General features: G+C 36.5%; 1 protein-coding gene across 2 annotated transcripts; it reads right to left on the reverse strand.

Moving 5' to 3' along the window:
- Positions 1-110: 110 nt before the first annotated feature.
- LOC113691391 (synaptotagmin-5) lies at positions 111-7,570 on the reverse strand. 2 transcript variants are annotated; one of them, XM_027209511.2, is made up of 13 exons: positions 7,188-7,570; positions 6,956-7,060; positions 6,806-6,856; positions 6,549-6,669; positions 5,099-5,220; positions 4,653-4,754; positions 3,880-3,954; positions 3,470-3,549; positions 2,571-2,721; positions 2,263-2,493; positions 1,215-1,508; positions 938-1,051; positions 111-482 (listed from the first exon to the last, which is right to left on the reverse strand). In XM_027209511.2, exons 1-13 carry the CDS (start codon positions 7,290-7,292, stop codon positions 333-335), a joined length of 1,701 nt encoding a protein of 566 aa, XP_027065312.1. In that variant the 5' UTR covers positions 7,293-7,570; the 3' UTR covers positions 111-332. The 2 variants fall into 2 exon arrangements, with proteins under 2 accessions (XP_027065312.1, XP_071908634.1); XM_072052533.1 differs by lacking the exon at positions 111-482 and having other exon boundaries at positions 965-1,051; positions 1,183-1,508; positions 7,188-7,560.
- Between the last annotated feature and the right edge of the window lie 3,313 nt (positions 7,571-10,883).

Genomic DNA, 10,883 nt, shown 5'->3' on the forward strand with positions numbered 1-10,883 from the left:
CCTGTGCCAACGATAACAAATTTTCCTCAGGCAACTGGAAAAATTCCAGAAAGTGACCGAGTTAAAAAGCAACTCGACGATTAGCGTTGAAGAACAGCAGTCACCAGAGCTGAAACAATCAAAAAGGATGCGTCAAATCTGTTTATTGGGCTGTAATAAGTCCGAAATTTCCGCTGCTTTACAAGAGACTCGCCGTCATCCTAAAGCACTTATATACAGCAAAATGCGACTGCTACCAATTTCGGGATTCATATATTAATCATGTTCTTTATATGGGGTAATTACGTTATATAATTGTACAAGTCGCCGGGGGGGGGGGGGGGGGGTGTCTACTAATCCCTGTCCCGGAAGATTGGTTGTGCCGCCCACTTGAGATGCAAGTTCAGTTTCCCAGACTTAGCTCCTTCCAACTCGAAGCTCTCTTTATATTCACTCTCCAGTAAAACCCTTGTTAGTGTTAGGATGCATCTTCCCATATAGTCCTGCATAATGACCACAAATTTATGACAATGATTGAGGCAACATAAGACACTTTTTTGAAGATGCAAGTGAAATTAATCCCAAAATTATTCCGCACACAACCACCTGCAGGCAATTGACCATTTTCCTTGCAAATTCTTTTAGGGCAATAAATTAACTACATGACCTGTTCCCACCGTGTTCCTTTGGTTCCAGATGTAATAGCTACTTCAGTTCCCATGTTTGATGTCCTATGATGTCTTACATTTTACTTGAATAGGTAAACAAGCTTGCCAGAAAAACTGCCTTCTTCTTTTAAACCCATCCTTAAGGACTGGAACAAAATTACTAAAGTTGATGAAACAGAGGCGTGTTTAAGAATAGAGTTCCAACTGCTCCATTTCCAGCATGCACCACTACCATAGAGTATTGTCAGGTTAAGCAAAACTAAAATATACAAAAGGCAGGATACACCTACCTTGCCAAATGTATCATGGTCCCAGACTTCAACTATGAGCATATCATGTAATCCATCCTCAACCACAAAGTCAAAAGTCTGATTCCAGACTGGATTCAAATTTTCGTTCACAACCTACATACACAAAAGAAAGGACATGTAGAAGGTTCATAATCTGGAAATGTAGGCAAATTATGCTAAACACTAAGAATACTATCAGCATCAGACCGAAACATATTGGATCAGGAAAAGAGAAAACACTCAGCTAAGGTGTAAGAGACATCGGCATAGAACAAACCCTGGTTTTGTTCTTTGCTTCAGTTTTCTTCATAGTGAGCACTACAAAAGGGTCAGCCTTCCCCATAAGATCTGTTGGTGCCAGATCCTCAGCAGATATAACAGTTACAGAAAGTACCCCCCTTATAATCACCTCCTTTCTTTTCTTGGCTTCATCTCCATTTTCGGCAACTTCTTTTCCTTCTGCACCATTTTTGAGAACCTTCTCTAGTGAAGTCATGGAGAAATTCTTTGCAAAAGGATTAGTAAACCCATTCTTCATTCCAAAAGGACAATACAGTAGCTCTAAATGTACCTAAAAAAAAAAATTGAAAAAATATATCAAGAGAGTGCATGGTTATATGGAATGTAACACCCAATTAGTCCTTAGCCATAGATTTTTCTTCTTTTTATCTTTTCCATGAACACTGGTAGAAGTTACTCCCCCCCAACCTCCCAAAAAAAAAATTTGAGACGGAAATTTTATGTCAATGCATGTAAAGCGATGTTCTCTTCATTTTAGGTGTTAATTGGCTCCTACGGTTCATCTGTATTTCGAATAAAACCAGATTAATGGAAGTTAATGCTCCTCAACCAAGTATTAAAAATATCAAGTTTGAGGATTTTACAATCAAGGTATGAGGATTTTACAATCAAGGTATAGTATAGGTCTATGGAATAATAACTAACCCAGTAAGATGATTAAAACTCAGAGGAAATCAATCAACAGTCTGTCCTAATGTTCAATTAGGTTAACTGCCGATAAATTCAATTTTCATATTCAGTAAAAATTTCTGAAGATGAAATCTACAAGAAATAAACTTATAACATCATGCCATCACTCATAACTATATTAATTAAGAAGGAATTCCGCACTCCATCGACTGACAAGCAAGAACATCAGAGGTTATCTGCATCTTACATACCAGACATTTTGTTATTCCGGACCATTTGCATTATGACTTCTACAGGTGTTCAGCATGAATTTAATCAGTTTCCAAGTAAACTTATAAAACTGCAATTATATCATAATTATCATTTCAATAAAAGATGGAAACTAGAGTTCTCACATGACCCCTGTTTTTGTTGTCTCTTTGGATCTCCAAGTCCTTCACCAATTTCAACCACACATCCTTCACTTTTCCGGGCTCAAGATCTTTCAGATATATTTGAGCACATCCAATTAGTTCAGCAGACTGAACTCCTTCTTCGTCATAGATTTTTACAGTCAAGTGTTGAGTGGACGCATCCTCAACTATGAACTCGAAATGTTCATTCCAGACAGGATTTAACTGATTGTTCTGAAGAAAATGGTTAATAAATACCTTAGAAAGATGAGTGGATCGAAGTCAACCCATGAAAGAATAAGATAACTCACAATGGTTCTGCTCTTTTTCATTCTATTACGGAGTGGACGTATGTATAACTTGGCAAAAGGATCAGATTTGCCAATAAGGTCTTTATTTGTCAACTCCTTTGCTTGCACAAGCTTCACCTCCAAGATGCCAATGGGCTTTAGTTCAAGATCACTTAATAAAAGAAACAGAAAAAGTCAACTACACAGAGAAAATTATATGTAGTGTAATAAATGCATGAAACTGAAAACAATGAGAAAATAAAAAATTGCACATTCACACTCTAAAAAAGCATTTGCACCAAGGTTAGGCTGCTAGGGAATCTTATTCATAACAGAAGGTAATGAAACAGCTTCATATAGCAAAGTGAAAGAGAAAACATGAAGAGTCCAACGGTTGCAGGGAGGGGAGAGAATACACAGCAAATTTCCTTAAGCGACTGGATGGGTGATTAAACACTTACGGACAGTTGCAGTATCTCTTTGGCACCTTTGGGGTTAAGTAGCTGTTTGATCGTATTAATTCACCCTACCCTAGAATTAACAACCAATGGACTGATATCTTCAGCCACAATATTGTCATGAGCAGCAGAAAGAGACACCAACACTTCAATTTTCTTCATCACAATCCCATCCCACTCTCCCCCACCACCCCTTGCTTGTCTTATTGTTCCATTAAAGACCCTATCTATTTTTAATATGCCCCTGATTATCTCATGTTTAGACGTCCCATCAACCTGTATGTCACTTCAGCTTGTTATGGTTGATTACATCATTAGAGTTACATAAAGTTGAGACAGCTTTGGCTGAATTGTGACAGAGTCCCTTCTGCTTCATTGTATACGTCTCTAAATTTGACAATCTTGCTTCACTACTATGGCTAAGACTACAGTAATGCAGTTGCATAGCCAACATTTGTATACCTGTAATCCCCTGGCAGAATGGGCACAATTTTTCGAACTGGCCATGTTATAGAATCTTCAATAGCATCCCGTATTGTACCCTGAATACATAAAGCAGAAACATTAAGGAAAGAGTATTTGGTATGGTAATAGATATGAAGAAAACACTTAAACACCCCTTTCCACATAGATACAATTCTTCCAAGTTCACTAATCAACCATTATGCACTTAATACCAAAATCTCAAAGGGTTGAACACCGCGATGGTAAACAAAAATATTTCAAGCTACAGCAGAGAGAAATAAAAGTTCAAATACGGTTTGCAGTTAATTTCTAAATATTGTGTGCATATCTAGGAAGACAGTAAACAAGATTTAAGAATATCCTGATCTCGGCTATAAACAGAATTTGATAATAGAATTCAAACATACATCAATGGCATCGGAAAGGCCAGGAATAGTCGATATGTCACCACCAATTACTTTAAGTGTAAAATCCAGCTTTTTCTGCAAATCAAACAAGTAAGCAAAAAATATCACCATATGCACAGATAAAAAAGAGCATGCACGATTATGCATAAAATGGGTATCCCATTCAGCATGTATATGTACCAAATTTGGTTTGTTTGAGTCTGTTTCTATGTATGTGTGCATTCTATACATATGCGTGTCTCTGTGTGCACGAGTGTGTGTGTGCGAGAGAGAGAGAGAGAGATCACCACGAGTGCAACAAATCCAGATAGAGTCATGCAACGTTTTGTTTAAAATCTATTCATCTGAGGAATCTGTTAGCTCTAGGACATAGAGTATCCACTGTTGACTTAGTCTAGGTTGTTAAAGATCAGCAATGTCATTCAGCACACCAGTTAATGGCAAGAGCTTTCTCAGCATTTGTACTTGCAAGTATATACCAACCTTCATACCCTAAAACATACATTTGCTACTTGACTGCACCAGTGAGCAAGATGCCATACTTATGGATTATCAGACTACTACTGTAAATGTGTGCAGCCAACATTACACAGTGGAAATTTTCCACCATGTAGAAATGCAACAGTTACATATTCATCTCGCTACACGTAATAAAGGTGCAGAAACACGAGTTTCTAGAATTTTCTCCAAAATTCTCTCCAATTAAAACCCTACTTAATTTTTACTTCCAAGACCTGCAAGAGATTGATCTAGTTTAGAAAATAGACTTTAACCTTTTTTCTCAGAGAATAGCATACAGCTCCAAAGCATGGAAACTCATCCACTAATGGCCTAAAGATCAGCCTGAACAACCCAGTGAAACCAATATTCTTCACCTGTGTCAAAAACCACAAGTAATGATCGCAATAAGATAAAGCAGTAAATCAATTGAAAATCTTCAGAAACATATACAAATTGATTGGGGCTACTGAAGAAAAAATTGTGTTGAAGATAGATGTTGCATGAAATTCTTTTTGTAATGATTTTGTTCTTGCGCAATTAAATATGATGCAGAGATAATGATACTTATTATGATTATACTGTCAGTTACATAGGCCTTTGACTCGTGGATATAATGATGCATTAATAACCATTAGAAAGTAAATCATTCTGCTACTTGGGAAAAGAAAAAAGGTAAACACTAGCTCTCAGACAGACTGAGAAAGCACACACAGGATACCTGCACAGGCAATGCAACTCCAAGATAGGTCTTAATATCAAGTATTATACTTGGATTGCCATCCCACTGCATCTCCAGCTCCATGGTTATACCTTCACTTCCATCTTCAATGATGGAAACTCCTGAAATTTGAACTGATTAGTATGAGTATCGATATAAAAATATATCTATATGCCATCTTTATGAATACAAACAGTTAGTATATAAAAATGCAGCTTGTAGTTTATATTTAGTGATCAAAAGGAGAACCATATGCTTCAGACGAGAAAAGGGAAAAAAAAATTTTGATGCTTACTATTTGATTGTCAAAAGAAAATTCTAAGCGGCGGATGCTAATTCCATTCTCACGTAGTCTATAATACCATATTTCTATTTGCAAGGTCCATCTCTATGGGAGATACTCCTACTTTGTTGTTGTCTTCCTATAGTCATTTCTACAAGGAGAACAACAACAATAGGAAAGAACAAAGGGCATTCTCTTCATTAAGTAGACTGTCAGCAGTTATAAGCCTAGCAAGAACTCCACTTACAGGGTAGATGGCAATTCTTTCCTAATTCAATGCATGAAATTATCTGGTAGCTTATGTTCCACATACCTCCAAGACAAAATTGCTAATTGTTAGGCCTGATAAAAATGAAAGTGGAAATCTGTAACCAGTGTTGTTGAAATTGAGAGATTTTCAGAGCCAACATGAATATGGGAGTAGTCTATGACACTTCTCAAAATTGGAAGCATTATCAGAAATGACAGATTGGTCTCAAAAAAGTTTCCTATCTCTTCGTAGTGAATTTACAAAATAAAAAAAAAAACAAGATTTTGCAAGTCAGAATGGAACTATTACTTAAGATGCTTTAGATGATTAGCTCTGTTAGCCTTTGATCAATTACATGTACTCCAAGAAGTCGTAATAAAACTTTTAATAAACTTCATAGAGATAAAATTTAATGAGCCAATAAGTAAAAGAAATGCAATTGGATGCACTAAAATCTCATGTACCTCCAACTCTCAATACATAACCACCGGAGATGTTGACGTGGAAACCAGAAATAATTTTTCATTAAGATTTATTTTCAAATGATCCCCATCTCTTTTGAGAACTTGGTTCACAAGAATTGTAGCTTGCTTGCTATTTCGGTCCTACTCAACAGCCTCAACATTGCAATTGTGAATTACTAAATGACTTCCTTCAGCCTATTAACTCGAAAACTACTCCATAGTTTATTCACAAAAAAACTAGGCCAAAATAACAAGAAAATTATAGTACGATCAGTATCAGCTACTGATCAGACTTTCTAATCTTCGTCATTATGTTCCTTTCAGCATTACTCACCTCAGATAATGCATACAAATTTACGGAATGCATAATAAATAATCATATCTCAAATTAACTAAAACTTGCTAAATAGACACACAAAACTGAAAGTACCTCAATAATCAAGACTTTCATACCTGTAAATTGAGGAGCAACGGTCCCCAGTGTGAACTTGGAGAATGACAATGAAGCCAACAATACCGGCCTGTATTGCTCCAAAATCGGGTCCACATTAGTTTTTATTAGCTCCGAAGCCGCCTATGCCCCCAAAATTATCCATATCAACACAATGCACTTACAAAAAAAAATCAATACTAACCATCCGAGATCCAATAAAAAAGAAAAAGGAAAGGTGCAAAACAGGTGCCTGCATATTTATTGAGATTAAATGTACCTCATTGACATAAGGCCAGATCTTTTCCAGCTGAAGGTTCAACCAAGTCAACTGAGAAACAACCAACCATAAAAACACATTATTTGAATTAAACAAGATATGCAGACACATATTTTTATTTTTATTTTTTAACAAATCACAATACAATACCTTTTGCTGCTGGGAGAAAACCACCCAGGAAGGATAATGCTCCGGCGACAGTAACTTCCTAGAATCACCCACTGTCATCCTAGCAAACGCCGCTACCGTCGTCGCCTTTCAAATTTTTAACATAAACAACAAACCAAAAAAAAAAAAAAGAGCATCTAAATGGAGCACAAGGTTTGGTTTTTCGTAGTAGTAGTAGTAGGAATGCATTGCGTATGTAAAGTAGTGGACTTACGAGCTCAGAGCGGCGTTTGGATCGGGAATTCTCGGAGCGAACAAAGCCGACGATTAAAGCCAGGCCGACGATCACTCCCATCACTAGCCCCAACACAAATCCCATATCCACTTCACGAAAAGCGATGCCGACTCCGCTCACTCCTTATTATCAATACCAGAACTAAAAGGTTTGCTCAGTTTTTGGTGGTCTGTCCGAAGCTCTGATTTTCACCTTTCAGGGGTGGGGAGAAGGCCTCAATGGCTATTAGAGTACTTTGTCTACTGTTGGATTAAATGACTGGATTTTGGACTTCTAAAGGGTGACACGATTAGACTAGTTTCAGTAACACGCAATAGTCGTCTTAGTACTCCATTATCATGATTATTTCTTCGGTTCTGAGGGCGGCCGGCCACACCGGCCAATGCCCGCTTTTTAAGTGTCCGAAGCTCCCAAAATTAATAATAATACTACTGTCCAATAGTTTGAGTAAGAAAAAGAAAAGAGAGAAAAGGCACTGCGACACGCACTCACACACTACACAGTGCTGCACAAGACAAGAGGCTTTTAGACTGCAACCCTTTTTTATACTACTACTGTATAATGCCGACAGTTGGGTTGACCCTGGAACGGGCACTTCTGGCCAATAACTTCTTTCCACGTCACAATCTAGGTCGCACCACTTTTTCTAAACAAATTTGATACCCATCCCCAAAAAAACACAAAAATAAATAAATAAACAAATCTAAAAGAATTAATACTACTATTATTTCACTAAATTGTTATTGAAGCTATCATTAGTGCGTTTAATTTGTCTATTGATCATTAGTTCACTAAATTATTTATAAGGCTAGGAAAAATGAATAATCCTTGGCGATCAAAAAAACTTGCGCTTAGGGGTCTGCATGTCTTTTCCATTGGGCTCCATGGTTTCAAAAGTACGCCTGTCATTATCCAATGTTGTCATAATCCTTAACTTCAAAGTGTGGTTTTTTCAAAGAATAAATGGTCTCCTCCGAAAACTAGTAAAAGGAAATCTAAACAAATACGGTATATATATAATACATAGAAGTAGTGGTCCAAGGAATTAGTGTTCCTACTTTTCAAAACAGCGGAAGAAAAGAAAAAAAAAATTAAATAAGGAATTCAATAATTTTGAGACAACGCTGTCTAAATTTTGTAAAAATAATTTAAAAGAAAATAAATAAACTAAAAATGGAATCCCATAATTTTGAGGCAACGCGGTAGAGATTTCTTAAAAAACGTTGGAGGAAAAAAAAAACAAGAAAATGTATTAATTTGTTTCATTTTTTTTGTTATAGGATGCGGACATTAAAATCCATCAACATCTATCCATGATAGTGACGTATAATAATACACAAACCCGAATGAAAAAAGGAACTGTTAGGTGGGGTCGTTCTCTTGTCTGCTTTGAAAATTCCTATTTTAAATTTGGATGAAACTCAATGCAGAAGCATGCACCTTGTACTTTAACACTTATATATTTACATCATGACATACGTTTATTTAATTTTGGAATACAAGAAATGGAGACATTTTTTTTCCTAACTGGATAAACTTGTAGTCGTCCTTATTAGGGAGAAAAGGGGAGAAAGTTGTTGCAACTAATTACTAGGTGGTTTAATCTTCTTGGTAGTTTGGCAAGAGAATAGCTGGACTATCCACGTCTATATGATTCCAAACAAGCTATGGCACGAGTACTAGTGATGTCCACAGCTGCCTGTGTTTGGATAGTTCTTACATCATAAATATATATTTTTTTAATTTATCTATGTCATACACATCAAATAATTGCTATTCAAACGTTAGTATCAAAATAGATGGGCTTCTTTTTTTCTAATTTCTTTTTTTAAAGAAGAAAGGGATGGAGTTTAAAAAGGAGGAAGAAAAAAGAGAAATTTTTGAAATCTCAATATTAGCCGCAAAAAATAATTGATCAATTGCCACAAAATCAAAAATAAATAAGAAAGAGGTGTGGTCGTAGATTAAGGATTCAAACTTTACATTTGCAAGTATATCCAATCTTGTATTTGTAATTAAATCCTAGAGCTTATATAGAAGTACACCTCCATTAGCCTAATTGAGCTTCCCTAATAGTGTAGATGTTGTTTATTGACAAATAATCCAAAAAAAAAAAAAACAAGGGATCAAGAAATTATCCTGCATTAGACAAGATATCAAAATCTTTTTTCAGTTGTCTACTTTTTTTTTTTTTTTTTTCAGCAATGATACATTTGTATATCCTACTCTATCATAATCTAGGGGAAAAGGGAGTCTAAGGAAACTGTGGTAGGGGTTAGTGGGTATACAGACCTCCCTAATGCCTATTGAGCCATTGGCCCAGTGGTTTTATTGTTTACTTAATTGTAGGGATGTAGGCGAGCCGAACTACTCGCGAGTAGCTTGGTAAATGATTTGGCTTGAATTCGGTTTGATCAAGTTCGAACCGAGCCTCGGGCTACTCGATTGTTTTTCGAGTCGAGTTTCGAGCTAATGTTTTGAGACTTGTGGCTTGTTGAGCTACTCGTCGAGGCGGGGTATATTTAAATAATATATATGTATTATAATTATAAAATGACTATTATGGGTATAATTTATACTGAATTTACTATATACTCTTCATTATAATAAAATTCCATAATGACAAAAAAGTAATAACATAATTGTAAAAAGACCTAAAAAGAAAAAAATGTCTAGAAAAAGGAAATGTGTCGAGTCGAGTAAAAAAAACTTGATTAGACTCGACTTGATAAGGTTTGACTAAAGGTCAAGCCTTATCGAGTCGAGTTTAAAGGAAGTTTTTCAAGTCGAGCTTCGAGTTACAATTTTTTGAACTCGATCAAACTTAAACTTAGTTACATATGAGTCAAGTCGAGCTCGACTTGGCTCGATTACATCCCTACTTAATTGAGTGGGAGCGGGACTGGATGAGAAAAGTGATGAAGTGAAGTGATAATAGGTGTCAGGGCGTGGGTACTCCAAATTTATTGGTCAGTTCTGCTTTCCGCGGCTACTGTTGGACACACACTACCCAGGATGCTTTCCGTGCCGTGGACTACATACGGACACTCCATGGACATGGTTTAATTTGGAATGGGCTGGATCCCGAACTATGGACCTGCTTCATATGGCCTGCGAAAGATCATGGCTTCATGATTGGGGGCTGGTCTATGTGAATTGTGAAGATGGCACAGAAATGAAATACCACCTTTTTTTTCTCGATAATACATGCATTGTGACAACCAACTCTCAAGAGAAGTTAGTCACCACATTAATAATAGGGTAAGAGGTTAGGAATTCAAACCTTGCCTCTCATCAATGTGCCTCTATATGAGAAGTATTTTAAATCCATACAAGTGAGTAATTCACCCGTCTACTCTAATATTGGTTCAGTCCCCGTCAGACTCTCCCAACTCAATAGGTTCATTCCTTAGAAAAAATTTACAACTAGTCATTCGATCTATATAGAGTACTTGGACACAATTCAATTTGCCAAAAAGTGGGATTAAGATAGCAATCTGGGACAATTCACCTTGAATGCCCACACCAATTGCCACGACGTTGTTTTGCTAGTACACGATGAGCAGAATTTTGGTTGATCATCGGATTTGCTATTTGCAAACGTGACTCGCGTGAAAATGAGACATCGGTTCCTAAAAAATAAAATAACTAAAAGCGGCTTCGGTATTTTCCAAC

The sequence above is a fragment of the Coffea arabica genome, chromosome 6c (assembly GCF_036785885.1).
Source record: "Coffea arabica cultivar ET-39 chromosome 6c, Coffea Arabica ET-39 HiFi, whole genome shotgun sequence".
Classification (NCBI taxonomy): Eukaryota; Viridiplantae; Streptophyta; class Magnoliopsida; order Gentianales; family Rubiaceae; genus Coffea; species Coffea arabica.

Excerpts from the sequence above, each read along its gene's own strand:
- LOC113691391 (XM_027209511.2), bottom strand. The coding sequence starts at position 7,292 with ATGGGATTTGTGTTGGGGCTAGTGATGGGAGTGATCGTCGGCCTGGCT. Across the intron at positions 4,755-5,098 it reads GAGTTGCATTGCCTGTGCAG|GTGAAGAATATTGGTTTCAC; the intron begins GTATCCTGTGTG and ends TTTTTGACACAG. Across the intron at positions 1,052-1,214 it reads AAGCAAAGAACAAAACCAGG|GTTGTGAACGAAAATTTGAA; the intron begins GTTTGTTCTATG and ends TTGTGTATGTAG.